This window comes from Orbicella faveolata, unplaced genomic scaffold (assembly GCF_042242905.1).
Source record: "Orbicella faveolata isolate gen_17 unplaced genomic scaffold, um_ofav_v1 contig_24, whole genome shotgun sequence".
NCBI classification, from domain to species: domain Eukaryota; kingdom Metazoa; phylum Cnidaria; class Anthozoa; order Scleractinia; family Merulinidae; genus Orbicella; species Orbicella faveolata.
The window spans coordinates 15,347,675-15,369,290 of NW_028301552.1; the positions used below are offsets into that span (position 1 = coordinate 15,347,675).

The window sequence follows — 21,616 nt, forward strand, 5'->3', positions numbered from 1 at the left end:
TAAAAAAAACAAAATTAAAATCTGCCCGGGATTAGGCGGATTTTTTATGAAATGTGTTCGTGCATCCATTCATTAATAATTTTGATTCGTTTCTAAAGTAAATTGCAACTTCACTGGATTCCTAACCCGCTCTTGAATTCTCTTATAAGAGCATTCATTCGAGAATTGCACCATGAGAAGTGATACCTTTATAAATAAATATTGGAAGAAAACGTGTGCTTTGAGGGCATAATTTGACGACTGCCGTTGTTGCTAGAGAGGGGTCAGCGGGCCAGACAAGTTCCTTTTCAGAGTTCCTTCATATCTTAATCATAACGTAATTGCTACCATGGTTACTGATCTTCAAAAATTGCAAATTGAACATGTCATATGATGTCATGGCATTGCTCAATAACGTTGTCTAAAACCATACATTGTATTCATTTAATTAAATAAAGCAATGTTTGGACAATTTTCTCCCACGTTATTTCGAATTATGGAGAAGAAACCCGTCAAGAGATAGTACGCAAGGCACACTTCCTCGTCGGGTAGAACACAGTCAGGCTTCGTTTCCAGACCTCATCATTTCTAAGAAAAGAAAATAGTTCCCTAGCGATGCAACTGCAAAGTTCCAGCTAGGAAATCACTTTGTCTTCAAATCGTCAGAAAATCAAGTCCAAGCTAGCAGTTATGTCATAAAGCTCAAAAACTTGTATAGAATTAAGCATTTTTGATACGTGATCACCGATTGTTTATCATTTTGTAGATACCACATTAGTCTTGTGATTCTAAGACCCGACTGCCCACCCACCGAGTCTCGTGACTTCATGTTGTTTATCTTAGTTTATCAAGAATACTTACCCCCGAACAATACCCCATCGATGGTCATGTTTGGGTTTGTCAACTGGCCTTGGTCTGAATCTCCCACAAAGATCCTGTTTAGGTTTCTTGTTCTCTAAACTTTAGTTTCTATTAGCTGTTTCAAGAACTTTTTAGTTCACTTCTGAAAGCCGTGTAATAGTGTTTGGGTTAATATTCTAAAAATAGATGTTTAATCTTCCAAGGTCAGTTCGTCCCATGTGGCCCACACATAGCTACCGATAGGTTATTTAAGTACGTGTACATTTGTTAATCAAGTAGTGGTTCTTGAGGAGAAACGCCTTTAGTAGTAGAAGCAGATGTAGAACTAAGACGGAGAAGTCCAAGGAACAAAAGCCCCAGAGACCAGTTTCGGTACCTCCTCGCTTAGTGGATAAAGAGAGATATCCAATAGTTATATCAGAGACGATATACATGAAGGTGGGACGATTTGAGTGTGGGGCTCCCTAGTGGTCACTAAATGAGAGATGGATCTTTACACGCGAAAACCCCACACCAAATCGTGGAGGTAGAGTGAGAAGTATCTTATTCTTCTACGGTCACCGTTTAAAATAACCTTGAAATATGGACACAGGGGACCATAGATTGACAGCTAACATTGTTGAGAATAATATGCCCCATTTTATTTCATTACTGCTGTTCTTTCATATATAACAAAAAGGCACAAGAAATGCGAAGACAGGGCAAAAATGCCTCAAACTATGACCCGCTAGTGGGCCAGGGTCAAGTCCGAATAGAGTGAAATAATTTACTTCCAAGACGTTCTTATACTTTCCTGGGCTGACACAACCTTTCTTTTTGTTTAAATAACTCCCGAAAACGAATAAAAAAGTTTTTTTTTCGTGGATTAAGTGAAAGCTAGAAACTAGTTATTTCCTTTCTGTTCTACTTTTATAAAACGAAATAAAAAAAGCAACTAAAAATTTGTCCTCAATATCATCCAGCATTATACTAGCTTTCGTCGTCATTTTTTTCCCGTGGAGGTAAAATAATTCAATGCCATTGATTATGAATTACAAGTTAACAATGTTATGACGTCATTAATCACGAGGTTTCACCTGAAAAACAGCTGACGTCATCGTTCAGGAGGAGCATCCAGAATAGTCATTGATCACTATATATCATTCAGCAAGACTGATATTGTATTTATATTCACCGTACCTAAATTCGCAATGAGCCTATCAGAAGCCAGTCCTGATATCCTGCGATATCAAGTTACTGACCAGATATGGCTACGATATTATGCTCACGTGGCCGAATTTGGGTACGGTAAATGCCTACTTGTACCTTTTTGGCTGACGACTGACTCAAGCTTTCTCACAAGTCTGGAAGTCCATTTTGCTTCCAGATCTTCATGATTACTTCATTTCGGTGACGAACGGCCAGTGAAACCTTTCACTGTTTTTCGTTCGGACCACGTGACCCGAATGTACTGACTACGGTGAAAGTTTTAGGCCTAGAAACTAGGAAAGGTTTTACCAAGGGTCGTAATTGCACAGGGCGTTAGCTATTACATTACTGATAGCATTCTCCACCACTCCTCCGCAGTCCCCTCTCTCCATCCTCTTGGCATAATGTGTCTGATCATGGGTGGCGCCTATTCGACTGTTTGAAATCTGGAATGCGTCAATGATCTGGACGCCACTGTCCCTGATAGCCTGGTCTGTCAGACCATTGAACTGTGCCACGCGAGCCGGGGATGGATTTTCTAGCCATTCGATCATGGCGCGATCCTCTCTCCATGGTAAGCTAACCGTGTTCACCCAGAGAAATCGCTTGACCCCTCCTTCAGAGCGATTCATTGCTTGAATTGCCTGTGTAAAGGCGCGGATTTTATCAGCCATGAATGATGTCTTTGTACTTTCTCGCAAAACCCAATGTCCAAAGTTCATAAAAAAGAGTTTGCCGCTAAATACAGTCGAAGGTAGACCCTTAGAGAACATAGACCGTCTGGTTCTCGGGTGAACGTACACTTCGTGAGGCATTGAGATGTTGGGAAAGGTGAGGGGCCAACGCGTTCCACGCGCGTCGAACACCCACTCAATGCGTGGGATCTTTTCAAACACCATCTTGATGTGCGTCTTAGTACAGCCGTGACAGGAGCCGTGTAAACGCGTCACCCAGTGATATGTTCTATATCGCATGTGCGAGTCACCAGTGAACACGACCTCTGACCAACCTTGCTTGGCAAAGCATTTCTTGATCTCGTCGCTACTGTAATGATGCAACTGGCAGAAGTAAGGCAGCCAGTGAAAACCGTGGATTTGATCAAAATCATAAACAGGATCAAGCTGCCACTGGCCGCATCTCTCGACACCTGGAATACTACCACACTCAACCCATCTCCCTGGGGCAATTCCGCTCTCTTCTTGAGTGCAGTATCGGGTGTATCCCTGGGGTTCAGGGCCTGAAGTAACGGGTAGGTCAAAGGGGCTGTTCTGTACATGTTGCAGAACGGCCTTCGTATGATATCGATACTCAAGACTGTCGTTATTAACGTAGGTTAAGATAACCAGGATTATATACTCATCCGCAAATGTTAACCGCAGGGTAGCATTGTAAATGTCATCACCAATGTGAGTCACGCTGCCCGTGACCATTTCTTGTGAGCCAAACGCCTGGAGGCGAAAGTTCGAGCCTCCCGCTCCTTTGTCACGAATGGCATTTCGTGCGTCAACGTTACATTTGTCGTTGGGTGTTGGACTGATGGTGAACGATATAAGCTGCCATGCTTGCGCTCCCTGTGGAGGCTGCACTGTGTAGAGGCAGCCCAAGTCAAGAGCTGGTTGGGCTGGTTTCTTCACGGGTTCATGTCGCTTCCAAAGCTCCTTGAATAAGACAGCGAGTGTAGTGATAAGAAGAAACAGAAAAAGAACACGGACTGGTCTGAAGCAGCCTTTGATGTATTCCCCTGTCGCTCCCTTCTTCATTACACGCCCCTCTCTCTTTGGGGCCTCCTTCAATCTGTACGAGGAAAGCAAAACAGTTTTTTTTTAAAGAAAAATGACAAAACACATACATTACTTTCAATACGAGCTATTTACACCACTATCAATGCTTTTCTTACAATACAATACATTACTTGCCATATGGAAAGCAAAACAGTTAGCTGTCAGAGTCTTCTAAATGAATTAAAGCGCTCGGTTTCATTGTGGCATGTCGTACGTTTTTTTTTTTTCAAGGGAGGTATTGTCTTTCGACCCCGCCACTCGTCCAATTTTTTAAACTAGATTTCGGGCGCTGAGGTAAAAGAGGTTTTCACTTCCTAGCACCATAGTAGTGCTTAGTTAGTTACATTTTAGCAAGTCCAGTCCATAAGCAAAGCTATAGGAGAAATTCGACTCGTCATTTTTAATTTAATCGACCTTATTTGCATCACAGGGATGGTCGAAAAATGGCGCTAGAACAGCAGACATGGTACACAATTATTCGTGGTTTCCTCGAGGATCTCAGTAAATTATAACAATTTACCGGCTTGGTTACCTAGTGTGAATTAACCGACAAAAGACGATTATGAATGAAACGTTGTGGATTAATGTTCCACGGCCTACAAATGTCCGGAAGGTTGTCCTATTAGTTCCGTCAGGTTTGCGCTTTTGCCTTAACTGGTTCTCTTTTCTTGGCTCGACTTCTGTCGGTTTTTCACGTTTCTTTTGTTGTCCAGCTTTCCTCCCTATCACAGGTTTGACCGGGAGGTTTGACCATAACTCTTCTCCTAAAGCCTAGCGTTCTCGGATCATGATTAGAAACGTTTGACGGTTTAAACGGCATCGAGCGAAAACTTACCAATCTGTGAATTTCTGGTTCTTCTAAGCTGTATATTTGTTTAACGAGAATGAATTCAGATTCCAGCTATACAGTCGAAGAGGAGTCACAGTTCAAGCTTATGGTTCCTGAATCGAACTATTGCAGCACCTCTCGTGAGGGATCACTGAGTTCTTTTAGTGGTAACACGAACTCTTCATTGGTAGCCTTAAATGTCACAAGGAGGACACTTCCCATACACTCTTTCTTTTTTATAAGAATATTGTTTTTCCGGCCCAGGCTGAATATCCCTATTTTTCTGCCGATTTTAGGCTGAAAATATTCTTGTGGTATTCTTTAAATTATAGCATATGACATTTCCGTTTAAGGATGTCTAGGGGTATCAATTACAAGTGTTTGGTGTTTAGTTCATGTCTTTTGCATTGTACATATTTTGTGTTGCACAAATACATTAAATGTACCGCTTATCATTGAACATTTGGCTATCGCTAGTGAAGAGTGTTCTGTTTGTTGGCCAGTTTTGCCGTTTAGCGAAAGGAATAATTTTATACAATTAAGTAAAAACATATCATTGTATTGTATTTACAGATTTTCAACGCACGAAATTATATTCTTTTCACAATTTCAGCCTCAGATTTATTCTTAAAATATTCTTAAAATTTCGCAAATTTCAGCCTCCATGTTCTTATAAAATATATTCTTATAAAAAAGAAAGAGTGTAACGGGCCGAGTAGGTATGGTTCCTTCGGTATCCTCAGATAACGTTAATTTCAAAACCCATTTCGCCCTAATAAGGTTTCCTTAACGTGAGGTTGGACGTTCTTTGATTGTATTTAAAATGATTACGCTCCTCGATATAGATCGTTGCGCTTCACAAGGTACAACTCAAGTAACCAAACCAGTTTAGCTACATATCCGAATAAGATCGATCGCGAGTCATTTAGTAACTACAAATAGCAGGAGCTCATTACCTGCAAATACTTAGTCAGCCTATACTGAGCTCCTCAGCAAAGTAAATTGTTTAAATTGATTTTAAGTGATTTTTTTTAGGTTTACTGAGATACTTTAACTGGGCATTAACCGGTCCGATCGGTAAAATTAAATGTCTACCTGGATCTTCTAAACACACGCACGTAGTGCACATCACACCGCTTTCTAAATAATTACCGTCTTCAGATCTTCATCTGTCAGCAAATTCATTATTGCCCGTTTTAAGATATTTATCGACAGTGAGTAGCTTAGGCTACTCTTTGCAATAGATGCTATTTGTTAATAAAAGTGCATTCACGCTTGTTAAGCTTAGATCAATACTGTGTCGCAAAATAAATAGGTTTACCTTAAAGAACTGTTAAGCCCACGAATCATAAGCGAAACGTATTTACAAGAACATAATTTCTCGCTCGCTGGTTTTTGTGGATCATAAAGCCAACGACTCTCAAAGACCGTTTTTGAAAACTATAGTTTGGGCAAAACCACACAATTTCAATCAAAATTGACTTACCAGCGAAATGATTGATATTTCGTTTCTACTTCGGGAAACACCTCTTGTCATAAACACAAAGATCCATCCACGTTTACGCTGACTCAAAATGAAATCAACTTTTTGTTGACGAGTGTTTTTCTTTCATAAAAATCTCGAATTTGGAATTGTGTTTTGATGTGAAACTTTAGCACGAGGTTCTCATTGTGCGCCCGCAGTGCTATTTTATTATTTATAATAAAAGGGATTCATTGAATGCGCAGCGACCTGTGACGTTTAACTGGTACCTGCTGTATGCTTCGGTCCAAGCTCCCCAGCATTGCGTTGAAAACTGGTGATTTTGCCACTGGGCACGTCGCATGCGTTCAACTGTTACATATCACTGCGTCACAACCTCCATTCACTGGCTTTTTGTAAGTTACCGTGAATGATCCCTGGATCATTCGTCCATTCAATTTTTGTTTAAAGTCAAAAATTGAAAATTGATGTCAATTTTTGATTTTCATGATTTTTTATCGTAAAAAATAAGAAAGTGCCAAATCGAAAATATTTGAGTTTATTCCTCTCGGTAGAACATTGATACAGAACGTATATTTTTACTTTAATCCTGTCAACAATGACGAGAAAAATGAAACTGAGCGGGTATTTTGTTTCTCCAACAATGTTGCAGTCTGTGGCATAGCTTAGTTTATCTGATTTCGACGGAAGTCTAAAAATTGAAATTGAAAATTGCAATATTTACCATGTGAATAGACCCCTCCCTCTCCCTTTGGGGTAGTTCTGTCAATGATTTGGAATGTTTTGGCCGAAAAACAAAAATTGAAAATTGATTGCAACTTTCAATTTTCAATTTTTAGACTTCCGTCGAAAACAGAGAAACAAAATAGCCGCTCAGTTTCATTTTTCTCGTCATTGTTGACAGGATTAAAGTAAAAATAAAAGTTCTGTTTCAATGTTCTACCGAAAGGAAAAAAGTCAAATATTTTCGATTTGGCACTTTCTTATTTTTTACGATAAAAAATCATGAAAATCAAAAATTGACATCAATTTTCAATTTTTGACTTTAAACAAAAATTGAATGGACGAATGATCCAGGGATCATTCACGGTAAGGAAAAAAGTCAAATATTTTCGATTTGGCACTTTCTTATTTTTTACGATAAAAAGTCATGAAAATCAAAAATTGACATCAATTTTCAATTTTTGACTTTAAACAGAAATTGAATGGACGAATGACCCACGGACCGTAAATCCTCCCTCAGGAAGTCTTTAGGAGAGGAAGGGGGGCGCTTATTTGAGGGAGGCACTTTATCGAGGGGGGGGGGGGGGGTCGCTCATTTCATTTTTCCCAAATCGTGGAAAAAACTTCATCCGCGCGTAAACAACAACATAAACTGTTCATCGACATAAAAGGCTGATCCTAAAGTTCAAATCGCGGCACCGTTGGCGCTAGCACTTGTAATTTTTTTCCAAACTTAACGTGTTCACAAACTGAAACAATGTGCAAATCTAATACCACACGACGAAAACTATACAATCTTTGTTGTCTCATTACTCGTCTAAAAAACGGGGGGAAGGGCAGGAGGAGGGGGCGCTCATTCGAGGGGGGCAGGGCGCCTACTTTAAATCTTGGCTGATACCAGGGGCGCTTACTCGAAGGGGGCGCTTATTCGAGGGGGGCGTTAATTCGAGGATTTACGGTATTGCATCTAAAAGCATCCGGCCCCCTCCCCCTTATTTTGGGCAAAAAATGAAAAAATCACGGAAGGAAGAAAAGCCGGCAGGGCAAGCAAAACAAAACCGCCCCCCTCCCCCCCGCTTAGTTTAATGTCTGGATCCGCCACTGGCATCGCTTACTTAATGCCACTTTTAAGTATTTAAAGGAGCTCAGTCATGGTATTTTGGGTTAGTTTGGCAACGTACAAAATTTCATTTAAATTGAAGGAAACCTGAAAACAATAGTTTACTAAGATAGAAAACACTTACGAGATACTAATAAACATGAAAGAACAAGGATGGTCAAGGATGGAGAAGTTTTACACGGATTGTAAACGAAAAAGCTCCGATTTTCAGTTTGCTAAATCTATATATTTATGACTTTTTGCTTATACGGTGAGAATTACACACCTGGTTTTGCTTTATCGAATTTTTGCAATAATTCCATTTAAAGATCGACGATTGCACATGAAAACTGTTTAAATTAAAATGCCCAGAGTTGGAAGTTTGGCGTCTTTAGAGAAATCTGTTTGAGATTTGTTCATTAATCGGGATGACCCCACATAATATTAACAATTTCCTTATTTCCACACCTTACAGTGCTTTAAAGCGTATTGTACCATCATAATAAAACATAAGCAGTTGAATAATTTAAATTGGAACTATTATCTGAAGTCTGTAATTGCAGTAGGCGACATACAAAGAGAAAGAACTTGGGTATCAAGCTCGTACCTTTGTTCTAAAACTGTTACACCGGAGGACAATTCTCACAACACGGCGTATCTTTCTGAAAGATGCTCAAAAATAACTTTCATAAATGAACAAATGTTTTCCGGTGTCCAACAAATGATACCTCAAAATCGACCAATAACTCTAATTACTAAAACAATATTAAAAAAGGTTATCTGTTTATTCGATATAACAACTGCTCGACTCCCTTTTCAAATTAGTTTTTTACCGCAGATCAATTTTTCGTGAAAAATATTTCAGGGGTTACATGTATGAAAAATGAGAGAATCTGCTGATATGCGACAGCTGCACAAGAGCCGACTTTCGAAATCTTAGCGAGTAACAATGATGAAAAGTACAACATTTACTTTTTTTCAAAATGTTTAAAACATGGATTCTATTTTCTACAAACAACTGAGTATTTACACATGTCAGCTACTTATCCTGACTACACTAACGTTATTTAGTTATTCAGCATTATAATTTCTAGTTTCTTCCCTCTGTTTAATATGATCTAGATTCCTGGTAACTATCTTACTGACGGTGTTATATTATTTTGCCTCAGGACAAAAGCTGTTTTAAAAGCCACTTTATATATAATGAGTCTCGTTAATTGTGCAAATTAGTCGATCTTTGTCATCAAGTGTTCCGAAAGTATCTTTACTTTCCCAGCAATGGATTATAGTATTACACAGCGAATTTCAAATGTAAGAAGAAAAAAAATAAGGGTCTTGAACCTACAAGTAACCTTCTATCAAAATTCAGATCAAATTTTAGGAAACAGTCCAGACTCTAAATTGCAAAAAAAATTTAGCCTATATAAATAAGCGACCCAGGCCGAGGAGATGCATAATAGCCTTAACTGGCTTTGTAAAAACACAGGATAAAACGCATTTTCCATTTTGTAAATACACCCAAACGAAAGAACAAATTTCATGTATTAAAGCTCTCCTGTGGGCGAGGTAAGGTGTTTCCTTTGAATGTCTTCTCTTTGAATGCGTTCTCTTTGACTCGCCCTATGAGTGAACGAGAAAATCTTAAGTTTTTTACTTCTTTCGCCCTTTCCAGTATATCTTGAAAATACCCTTTTACCTTTGTCATTTTAGATGTACCGTTGCGTGCATTTGAGGGGATAACTTTTAATTGCTATGATAGACTTCCCTGTCTCATATGCTAGCGGCAAAGATGGACCACCAGGTTGGCGACAGGAGCCAGGGAAAAAAACTTGCTTCGCTTTCCGACGTGTTCTTACTGCCCAAAGGTAATGATGTTCACAGACTTTTTTTTTATAGTGAATTGGCATCAGTGAAGAGAGCTTCACAGGACTGGATCGTGGATTGGTGAGACTCCCTAAGGGGTCTGTTGCTGCCATGCTCTGCTTCGTCGTGTAACATCAGTCTCCTCAACATTATTTGGCGATCCAAACAATCTTCTTTCCATTTCTTTGGCTCCTTGAAAATCCTTCTTCAAAATCAACTCGATAAAAGCGATTCTAAATTGTTTCTTTCGTACTGTGTAAATGACCGGATTAAGAAGTGAGTTGAAAATCATCGGTAGAACGGATACGTGATAAAAAGAACTTCCCAGAGCGTATGATACACTATGCATTAACCGACCTGTAATGAGCACTAATATGAATGTTGGAACGTAACACAAGCCAATTGCTAATATTATTGTGGTCGTTAACTTTAAGGCTTTCCTCTCCTTTTCAAATTTCGCTCTGGCCTCTAAGGAAACTTGTTGAGAGAGAATCCGTTTTTCGTGCTGACGGGCCTCTTGGTAGACAAGAACTTGAAACAAGACGATCAAAAAAACAATTACTCCTTGAAAAATAAGTGAAATGGCGCGCAAATTTACTAAAACGACTCGTAATGGTACAACACCCCACACAAGGATGGTAGCGGTCATTAGGCGACGTTTAGTGACCACAGTTCCATGAATAAAAGGATGTTTAATGGCCAAATATCGCTCTCCGCTAATTAACGCCAGATGGAAAAGCGATGCAGCGGAGAAACTGAGAAAGGAGATGAGAAATGCCCACATTGCTTTGCAAACATCATTAGCGCTTTTGCCTTGAAGATGAAAAACAGTGGTGGTTATGTGTAGCGGTTGTACAACAAGACCCACCATCAGATCAGTAAGCGCCAAACTTGCCAACAGAATGTTAAGGTGTGTTTGTAGTCTTCGTTTGGTTTTCACGGCCACAATTACCAGGGCGTTAAACAAAACGGTAAAAGGACAAGATAACGATTCAATGACAGCTGCTACGACAAAGAAAACGTCCAAATCACCAAGAAAAAACTGTGGGATGTACTCTGGCATGAGAAAGACTCTGCAACTGTTTTTAGTAACGTTTGAGGTAGAGGTGAAATTCATCTTTCTTCTACATTGAAAGGTAGGATCTCAAATGATTCACCGCAATTTTCGCCTTCAATACTGCAAACTCACGCTGCCGGCTACTTCAAGTTGAGAAATTTTATCCTTTGATGTTCTTTTACAAGGCACCGGCCTGGAAAGTAGGGATTAAATAAATCAGATGTAAAGTTGACAGAAAGCTTAAAGGTCTTTATAGGGGTAAATCAGTTCTTTGGTTTGAATGACACAATGCGGAAATTTTTATTGTATTGAACTACTTTGTATTCAAGTGTCCCATTTTCAACAACGGAGGGGATTTCCTGCAGGATCTCTCCTAAATCAGTTTTACATGTTATTGGGTATACAATTTTGTCGGGTTTTTCCTCTTCAAACAACTTTTCATGTAATTGAAAGTTACCGTTAAAAATTATGTTAAGTTCTAGATTTTGTTGTAGTTCGATTTTGGCGCGAGTTGGAAGTGTTTAAAGGATAGGGAAAGGCAGGGAGGGGTGATGAGAAGCGCGGTAGCGTGGAGAAGCAAGCGAGACTGAAGAGAGACAACATGTTGCAGCTGCCAACAGCCAAAGGATTCTTACTCGAACTGAAGTGAAATGAGATGCAGAGCTCTTATTTATACTCGCTTAAGTAAGGGACTGGTGCGAATAGTAGTTGCTTATCATTTTCGAGTTAACCAAGCAGAACGCGTGAAAACACTACACGCTTGTGTGATATACACTAAGTAATTGCACACGAGCTATTTATGTTTCAAAGACCTAAACCGAAGGACTTTTCCTGATCGTTAGGCGACCCATGCTTTACGTTATTCAGATGTAGTCATTCTTGCCAGCCAGGAATCAGTGATCCTTGTTTTGCATTACAATATCTAGTTTCTTGTTCCGTTGGTTCAATACGTTCTAGATTAGTTGATTAACTATCTCACTGACGGTGTTATATTATTTTACTTCAGGATTAAAGCTTTCAAACGGCCATTATGTAAAATCGTAAAACGAACTACCACAAAATTAGGTGAAGATTATGTTTTAAGGAGACGCTTAAATATTGTGAATCGTTTTTGCAAATTAATGGATCTTTGTCACAAGTATTCTAAACAGTGCTAGATATAAATGATCAAATATTTCCTGATGGTTTCCTAGATAAATAAATTCTTTTATAGTCAATGAACTCAGACAGTCAAGCGCAAAACTCGAGTTCATGCCGAGTGAAAATGATTTTCCTTGTTGCGCAAAAACGTGATAGGTTCTTTCTTCCATTAGCTTGTATTGTTGTTTTATTTTTGCATTCAAAAGAGGCAAAGCAATCTATGGGGCTCAAAATTTGATTCACAGATTAGGTCGAAAGGATGAATTAAATTTTATAGCTTTGAAAAGGACTATATAGAACTTTACTAAATTAGCAAAACGCAATTGTTAAGGAATATATTTGTTTTTGAATAAATAGCTTTGTCTGGTTTCGTTGAAAACCAATACAAAACGTTTGAAATTTCAAACTTTGTTTCAGTTATAGCTTTCAAGGTTTTTCCGGCTTTCTTTTACATGACTTTTAAAAAAAACAATCTTTCCTTGTTACCGTGGAAACACTAGTGAAACTTTGGCAAGACTCGAAAGAAAGGTGAAATTTGAGTTTCTGTAGCTGTTGTCGTTTATATGTTGTTTTTGTCTAGCCTTATTACCACAGCTTCAGTTTTATGCTTGAATGAAACAGTTTTAAATTTCTTAAATGCAATGCTGAAACTATCTTCGATTTAGAAGAAACGTTTTTCTGATTTCTGGTTTTTATAGCGAAATTTTCGATTGAAGAAACAAGTAATTTTGTATTTCTTTGAACACTTACGATTTTCAGCTAAAAAACATTGATAAGATTAAATACGTCGGCCCGTCAATAACCAACTAGAATTGACAATTGACACGGGCCATTACAAATTTTACTTAACACATTAATAAAATATTGCTAAACATCACTGCGAATCATATCTTTTGTCATTTTCGGCATTAACTGCCTTTCGTGGTGGTTACATCTGTACTTCACAAAAGTCTTTACTTCCCCAGCAATAAATACGGATTCCGAATGAATCCGAAAGAATCCAAAAGAGCTCGCTAATCCGCCTGTTCTGCAGGCTATTTTAGCACTTAACTTTCGATTGAGGTGCATCTTATTGCCCAGCGGAATCAAATTGGTATTTGATGACTAACCTGATATGTTTGTTTATTAATGAATTGAGTTTCAATTTGAATTTAAGCTGTTAATTGTAAATAATATTTTTAATGACAGTTTTTACCACTTATGGAAAATTCTACTGGCTTTTTGCTTAAAAGACTGAAGTTGTTAAATTAATAATATCGAAATTTCTTCCACTTCACTCAGTGCGATTAATATTTCTAAGAGTTTAATTACTTAGTGTGAACTCTTAAATAAAGTTATTGTTATTATAATTATTATGAATACCTGTTAAGCTGATTCATTATATTCAGCTGTCAAATTTTTAACTTTGAGATTTTCTTTACGATCTAAATGAAATTGTGTCTCAAATTTTGGGTTTCCGGTTTTTGACTGTAACTTAAAATTATCGTTAAAAACTGAGTTTAATTCTCGATTTTGTTCATTATCATTGGATTTGTCACAGCTTGGTGCATTCATGCGATTGCCTGCTTAGTTTTCCGCCGAAAAACTGTCCCGTTATGTACCAATTTACTGGTGGAAACAGCTTCATGTAGCGTGCAAAAATCATGAAAGTAAATTCCGTATGAGATTTGACGAGCTCCATTTACCAGGATTTCATCGCTGGATCGGATACAGGAGTTTTGATAAGGGAGTTCGAGAAGGGGACTGCCGAAGACGTCCTCCCCCGAGGGGGACCGCCGGGGGCATCCTTCCCCCGGAAAATGGAGGCCCTAAATGGAGGTCCTCAGATGTAGGATTTCTGGCATTCTGAGGCCAAGTCAGCGTATTATAATGTCTCACCTTTTTTAATTTAGGAAGTTCGACCGAAACCCCGAAGACCCCCCCCCCCCCCCCACCTTCGCCTAGATCCGCCCCAGCCTCGGAGCGCTTGGAACCAAGCTGTGGCGCAGTAACGAAAGGCCTGGAACTGGCAACTTTGAAAATAAAGCCCCATCAAGCCAACTAAAACTTAGAGGAGCTAGTAAAGGGAAACAGTGTCAGAGTTGAAAAGTGTTTTAATACGTAGAGTCGGAGCTTGCTATGAAGGCACTCTATGATGTTGCAATAGACAGAAGAAATGCCAAAAGTGTAGAAAACAAAAAAGCTGAAAACTTTTTTTAATGCTGAAGGTTGAAAAAACAGCTAAAGGTTGCTTGTGGTTAAAACCAGTTCCAGGTTTTTATAATTTATCACCAATTACTTTTTTTACTTGTTGGTTTACACTGTCACGCCATCAAAAATAAAAATCGTAAACCATTAAATGAATTAAGTCAAGGATCTGAGATATGATAGATGATTGATATATAAACAACCTCGCCAAGATTTAGCTCTGTGCAGTTTTTCATTCGCGCGGTTTTTGGAGAAGCATAGAGAACATTTTTTAACCTGATAAACCCCTCTACTTGTATTTATTTTATATTTCAATGCGTTGTTTGTTTGAACAGTTCGCAGAATTACTAGCCAATCATCTCTCGCTGTAACTCTTCAGATTGCAACACCTTGTCCTGTTTGGGACTGGGATCGAAAACATCACCTGGGACATTTTCATGGCAGTGTACATGAAGCAGTAAATGTCCAAACCTTCGCGCCATGGTGGTCGGCGCATTTCCGTTGTTCAAGTTGGCAAGTTTAGCCATCAAGCAAATCTCCAAACCAATCGCTAATAGTTTAAAGACGACAGCCAAGCAAAGTGATTTCTTTAAGAAGTATGTCTGTGTTTGGTCTGGTCAAGGTACGCCAAATATTATTAGCCTTTATCAGCTTCTATCTAGTTTTGTTGCATCATATTTCATCAGCTCAGATTTAAGAGTTAAGCGTTAAACTTAATGGTATTCAGTTAAGCTCTAATCTTCATATTTCTTGGTTTAGGTAGTTGCACGATTGAAATCACAGGTTTCAACCAAAACGTGTTGATTTATAATGCAATATGTGGAATAGGCGGGGACCTGGGGACGTATCCCAGGGATTAGAAAAGGGGCGGAAGGGGCGCTTTCCATTCAATCAAAAATTCCGAAATTTTCGAAACGGGGACAAGTTCCGAAAATTGTCGAATTTCCGAAAAGCCAACCATTCAATCGAAAATTCTGGAAATTTTGGGATGAAAATCAAATGGAGTGGAAATTTCCAGGAAAAATTTTTTCGAAAATTTAGGTATACCTTGGGAGGTTGTCCTCTTTTCTTGAAATCATGTAAATTTGCAATTGTCTATTCAGCGCTTGTTCTTTTGGCCGCGATAACAGGGAGTTGGACATCCCATGCAAAGATGATGGATCAATATTTTACTTCAGAATCTTGTCACTTGTCTGTCAATAAATACTAACTTCAGCTAAATTCGTCAAGAAAGTATTCAATTTCAATAAACAATATGCTGCAGGGGTGTACTAGTTTGTTTTGCATAGGCTGCCTAAGAAATGTACGAAGATTTATAATGTGTAGAACCACTGAACCACTCATTATCCCTTTGTTTGTGATGTTTTTGCTGCTGTTGTGGTTTGTATAACCTCCCTGCTATTGTGGTCTATAAAAAGTCACGATTTTGATGTATGTCAGTGTTCTGTTTGCTTCTGTTTTGCGATTTAAACCTCGAAGTTATTGGAAAATTCTAAGTGAATAAAAATATGGGCTTGCTGTTTTCCACTCTGGTGCAGTCAACCGGGAAAGTCTGTTCCCTTCGTCCCAGGAAATTTCTGGAAATTCACGCCAGAATTTTTGGTTGAATGGAAAGTGCCCTAAGTAATTGTATGAATGTAAGTGCATTTAAGGATTTACACTACTCAGGATATTTGAAAATTCTCTCAAATATTTTCAAATATCACCCTTGGTGTAAATCCTTAATAGCTCGAGCTTTCATACAATTACTCATTTATTATATGACTGGGAAAATTGCAAACGTGCGCGCATTAATTTGCACTGCAGTGCAAATTAAAAATTAACGATAAATTGGCCTGCTCTCAGCCAATCACAATGAAGTAATTTTCTCAGTCATATAATAAATCAAGAAATTACTTAGTTGTGTGCAGTTGCTATTAAAACTTAAAGTTATTCTTAATTTTATGTGTAAAAATACACAAAATTGTCGGTTTTGTGTTGTAATCCCCTAGAGTTTCTACTAAAACAATAAGGCTACTCACCCTCATTAATGCAGAGTTCACTATTGGGATGCGCTAAGGTGCAAACTTTAATGTTTGTTTAAAGTGGTACTATGACGAAAATCCCATCTTTCCTATCTAAGCCATTTTAAAACATAAACAAGTAGTCTGTATGAGAAGAAAAACTCTGTTTAATATTTTCAAATATCTCTTTTCATTCCAGAGATATTCAAGTTTTTAAAGTATGCAAATTAGCCAAGTGATGACGTCATACACTCAACCAAATTTTCATCAAATATAATGAAGAAAGATATCTTAGCCAATTTGTATCAGAAATGTTTGATTCTTTGCAGGAAGATTCTACTAAATGTGCTCCACAATATGAGCTTATCAGTTTTGTTACCATGGCAACATACTGGGTTCCAGACCTCCCCAATATCAATGGCTTTTATGGCCACCTTTGGCATTCCATTTTGATATCTGCTAATGGTGCCTCATATGCATAATCCAGCAAGCATATGAATATGTTAGGTCAAGTTCATGGCCTTTTTAAATATTTTTTGAGCTGAAAATCCCTAAGATATTGAAATCAAGTGGGTGGGGACTGGAAAAGAGTGAGTTGCCATGGGAACAGAATTTTTTACTGCCGTAGGTGTGCTATCTGTAGAACTATTAGCCTACCAAGTTTCAGTGGTCTGTGCTGGAAATTGACCAAGATAGCTCTATTTATATACTTGATATAATATTGGGTTGAGTATATGATGTCATCAGTTATCTCATTTGCATATTTTACACATTTTTCAAACTTAAATATCTCTGGAATGAATGCAGATATTTGCAAACGGTAAACGGCGTTTTTATTCTTTCGTGCCATTCTATGTGATAAACCAAAAAAATCAAGGGGTGAAAATTTGATTATAGTACCACTTTAATTAATTAATTTCAATTAATTAATTAGTCTAGAGACAAGGAAACGGTGGGGGTGAGGGGGGGAAGGTACACGTGTACCCTACGTAAAACATGTTACATCTACCTTAGTTAGAGTAAACATTGCAAAGCTATATATTTGTTTCAAGTAACCCCTTGCTCTCCTTGTGGTACTATTCTCTTTAGAACAAAACCAATTTGCTCTAAACGCATGCGCAGATTAGTTAGTGTACGTATCTTCTATACATTAGGTGGAGAACACATTGCATATGGGATAACACAAATGTTGAGTGGTTTTCCTTATGGTAGAGCCCAACATGTAAGAGGCGTGCCTTCTAACATCGTAACTGTTGTATATGTTTCCATGTGGTTTTTTATATGTCATGTGATGTCAGGTAGTGCCACTTGTCCCTTTTTAGCGCAAAAGTGAAGCGTATCTTTTAGAATTACCCACAGGTCAGTTTAACAAATATCATCTGCTGTTTTCAAGGTACAATAGTGTGTTTGTCAGGGTTTAAATAAAGAAGGGAAATGTGTAGCTTCTCATTAGTGGCTTATTTATTTCTTGCCTTAATTGCGTCTGTAAGAGAGACCAAAAAGTTCCTGAGTTCGTGGCTTTAATATTCTGTAAATTGTAAATTTGTGACAAAAAAAACCAGGAAAGTGCTCAAAATGTTGCTGCAGACTCTGTGGCACCTAATGAAAGCGCAAATTAATTTAATCAGTCTTTGAGGAGACCCGCTCACTGATGCAGGATAATATCGGCCAAGTAGCACTGTTTACCTTCAATACTTCTCATTGAAATGCTTCCCAGTGGGATCAATCCTGATTGTTGTGTATTAATTTTGAATTGTTTTATTGTTAAAGGTGGCAACAGAAAAAGAAAGTGGTATTCTGTGACTGTCTGATAATTAGATTAGTTCTTGTTCATCTGTGATAAGAAAATTTGTGTTTTTAGAAAAAACAATATCGTTTCTCTTCCATTTCTTTGTCAGATATTTAACTTTCTTTCATTTATCCCCCCAAAACAAGCTCATCTTCCGTGTGTTTTGGAAAAAACAAGAATTCATGTTACATACCTTTGTGAGGAAAAGAAAAGTATCAAGTTACAAAGTTGGCACAAAGAGCTAAACTGTCACGTTTGTTCAACATATTATTGATTTTAAAATGAACGAAAATCATCATAAAACACCAGAGTAAAATTTAAAAGCTGTTGTGACAAACACTAATTGTATGTAATTTTCGGACCTTGAATGAAAATACAACCTTGAAACGTGCACACTGCTGAGGGAAAAAGCCCTAGCAGACTACCAAGGTAGATACAAACCAGAAGTGAACCGAACAGGGGTGAGTACTTATGGGACTACCGTTCCAGAGCTATCAATTGCACTCTGCACTATCTGAGATTGTCTCACTAGTTTTCTACGAGTAATGGTCAACTGGGCTACACCTCTCTGCCCATCAGCTCATAGAAAACGCGAGCTTGTAGTCTAATAATTTATTGTTAAATAGATAATATTGGAAGCCTTCATGACATGTTTGAACTTCTTGGCAGGCTATCATTGGCTCGAGACAAATGTCAAGATGCGCATAATGGGGCTTTCAGGTCCAGATAAAGTGCAGCCATTAAGTGAGCAAGCAGCAATTGATGTTGGTGCTGAGCTCCTAGGAGAAACACTGGTGTTTGGTGTGGCAGCTACGCTAATGTATCTAGAATATAACAGAGGAAAGAAGAAGGAGGAGATGAAAGAACAGGAGCAAAATGAAAAGTTACTTGAACTGCAAAGTCAAGTCAAGGAGTTGGAACTTTTGGTAGACACTAATGCAGCTCAAGTTCGTGAGCTTACAAGACTTGTTCATAGTAAAGACAGTTAGCAAAATAATGATTAATTTATCTGAAATGACATCTTTCTTCTCATACTTTTAAATGTATGTGCCATAGGACACTTGTTTATGAAGGACTTTACGAGCCAAAACTACAACAATGCTGACTTCTGCTAAGTGAGAAATGTAGGCCTTTTTCATGTCCCCAGGTTCAATTATTATATAAAACAGATACATTCCATGTTGTAGTGTATCTGTTCAGTAATAGATCGCAGAAGATGTCAAAATGTGGTAAGAAAGTAAGTGACAGACTCCTATTCAACTATGACCTCTTGTGCCACTTTTTGATTCATATCACATTTTGATCTCATGCTCTGTGATCAATCATTGAACAGACACATGGCAACATGGAATCTGTTTGTTAAATTGCACAAATTGTCTCCCTCCCTTCCACAAATAAATGTACAAATACTGCATGGGATTGTGTGTGCAAAATGCAATTCACAGTGTACAAATTATATCTAAAGTTAATGCTTGGGTTTTCATAAAATCGTCCCTATAGATGCAGTTGCAGTTGTGCTAGCAGGGAGGGAAAATACCTTAAGTTCTCATCAAGTAAAAATTTATGTGGTTCATCCACTTTTGTTGCTGACTGGGAAACGGATGCATCTCATGTTCTAAATCTTTCAAAATTAATGTCTCTGAGTGATTCATTAAATGTTACTTGGTTAGGATTTTCTGCATGCAAGAAACACCCTATAACGGGAATGTACAGTGGAACCTAGATATAATGAAGGGTCAAGGGACTGGAAAAATATCTTCCCTATTATGAGGTTTTGTAATACTGGGGTTCTTTTCTTTCCATATATTCTGCTATTACTGGGGCAAAGAATATTGGTTCGTTAAACTGAAGACTTTGTTAAATAGAGGTTCATTAATTCAAGGTTCCACTGTTGTTTAATTACGCCAGGACCTGGATGAAATACCTGGCTTTGGCATGAATTTAACTGCTGTGAAGCCTGAAGAATGTGAACACAGAGTAGATTTTGAAGGTTTCTCCCTGTTAGCACCTGCCCATAGTGAATATATTTCCTCTTGTCTCAAATCTTAGCTACATTACAGTATAAGAGGGTTACATACAGATCTTTTGCTATATTCTGGATACTTGGGTAGAACAATTTTCTGAGAGAGCTCAACTTTACAAGAGCGGTAACTATAATTTTCTTAATTTTAATCCCATCTTCAGATGTTACTTATTGCTTAATGGCTACGGCTCTGTTTCCTATGGCCAAAGAATTACCACAGTCATCAGGCAACTTTAGCGATCTATTGAAAAATCAGTTAGTTTGAGTTTCTTTTGAGAACCCTAAAACATTCTCTGATTATTACATGCTTTTTAACCTCTGAATGGTGTAACTGAAATTGCACCAGTGTTACCATTTAGACTGTCCCCCCCAGTAACTGACTAGAAGCTATCTCATATGTATCAGAGTTAAACTCACCTGAAGAGTCAAAGCTATATTAAAAAAATTTTCCTATAAAACTGGTTCATGATTTCTGCCTTTCTGATAGTTGGATGTTACTTTTTATGGGAACTTGTTGATTATTTTATTTGATATAATTTAGGCACAGTGGTTGAGCTTTGTTTTGTTGTTTGGCAAGACGTGAGCACTTGACTTTTTTAGTTCCTTTCTCCACTCATGACAACATATTGACATCAGCAAATCAAGGCACCTTTAACTGTGACAAAATTCTGGAGGCAACCCCTCATGATGAGTATCAGTATCAGTTTCTCCTTATCGTTTAAGGCTATATCCTGAGTAATGAACAGGCACTAATGAGCCCTCTGGCTGTGGTGATCTGTGGGCTTGGAACAGACATCAGTTTGCTTCCTGATACAGCAATATCTATTGCAGAGATCTTACCAAGTGCACAGCGACTGATACTGATTTACTTGCCTGTCTTTTCATTTTCCTAGATTGAAGGACTGAATGTGAATCTGTAGGTCATAGTCTTAATTTCAATCACATAACAAAAATTGAGTTCCTTTTTTAGGGAGGAAAAGCTGGTTTTCATGAGACAAATACTTTATACTGGTAAAAAGAGCCAGCAACATTCCCAACTGATACATGAATCCTAGACTGAGAATCAAACTGATAAGATATGAGCGCTTGTCTGGTTACTCAGCTCCCCACAACATCCTGTTAAGTCCAGACAAAAATTAATGGCTAACCTGAATACAACATGTGTTTCACATTTCAAGTGGACATGCGCCTGTTCTAGTTCTTTTCCTCACACTCGATGACTTTTGGTAGGAGAGGGTTGGGGGAGGGGTGTGCAGAAAAACATGTCTTAAAATCGTTGAGAAAATTCTGGTGGTTTTTGTTAATTAGGCACCAGGCACAGTTAACACAGCGGAAGTACTTGGTAAATACATCTTCTGAAGTTGATCTGCGTCACGCAGTCTAGCTAAATTAGGAAAAACGTTGCGTGACTTTGTCACTGCAACCAGTGCGGTTACTGAGGTCACTGTTTAAATCTGTTTAGAGAAGCAAAAACAGCTGTTCATTCTAACCAGAACAATATATTGGAAGCAGTAAAGGGTAGCATTCATCATGTATCAGGCATTTTTCCACTTTTGCAAATGAGTAGTCTAAATTCGTGCTTTTCTTCTTGTCTATAAAACTTTCGCTGCG

At 38.2% G+C, this 21,616-nt stretch overlaps 2 protein-coding genes across 2 annotated transcripts; one reads left to right on the forward strand and one right to left on the reverse strand.

Annotated features, from left to right (window-relative positions):
* Positions 1-1,456: 1,456 nt before the first annotated feature.
* Positions 1,457-6,312, reverse strand: LOC110046722 (uncharacterized). Its single transcript, XM_020752418.2, has 2 exons — positions 6,125-6,312; positions 1,457-3,822 (listed from the first exon to the last, which is right to left on the reverse strand). The coding sequence occupies exon 2, from the start codon at positions 3,786-3,788 to the stop codon at positions 2,334-2,336; it is 1,455 nt and encodes a 484-aa protein (XP_020608077.1). The 5' UTR covers positions 3,789-3,822; positions 6,125-6,312; the 3' UTR covers positions 1,457-2,333.
* Positions 6,313-14,652: 8,340 nt separating this feature from the next.
* LOC110046781 (optic atrophy 3 protein homolog) lies at positions 14,653-20,463 on the forward strand. Its single transcript, XM_020752496.2, has 2 exons — positions 14,653-14,812; positions 18,652-20,463. The coding sequence occupies exons 1-2, from the start codon at positions 14,671-14,673 to the stop codon at positions 18,969-18,971; spliced, it is 462 nt and encodes a 153-aa protein (XP_020608155.1). The 5' UTR covers positions 14,653-14,670; the 3' UTR covers positions 18,972-20,463.
* Positions 20,464-21,616: the final 1,153 nt, after the last annotated feature.

What these genes read in the sequence shown, in the direction of transcription:
- LOC110046722 (XM_020752418.2), bottom strand. Translation starts at nt 3,788, where the DNA reads ATGAAGAAGGGAGCGACAGGGGAATACATCAAAGGCTGCTTCAGACCA.
- LOC110046781 (XM_020752496.2), top strand. Translation starts at nt 14,671, where the DNA reads ATGGTGGTCGGCGCATTTCCGTTGTTCAAGTTGGCAAGTTTAGCCATC. An exon ending in CTGTGTTTGGTCTGGTCAAG is followed by an intron (nt 14,813 to 18,651) that starts GTACGCCAAATA and finishes ACTTCTTGGCAG; the next exon opens with GCTATCATTGGCTCGAGACA.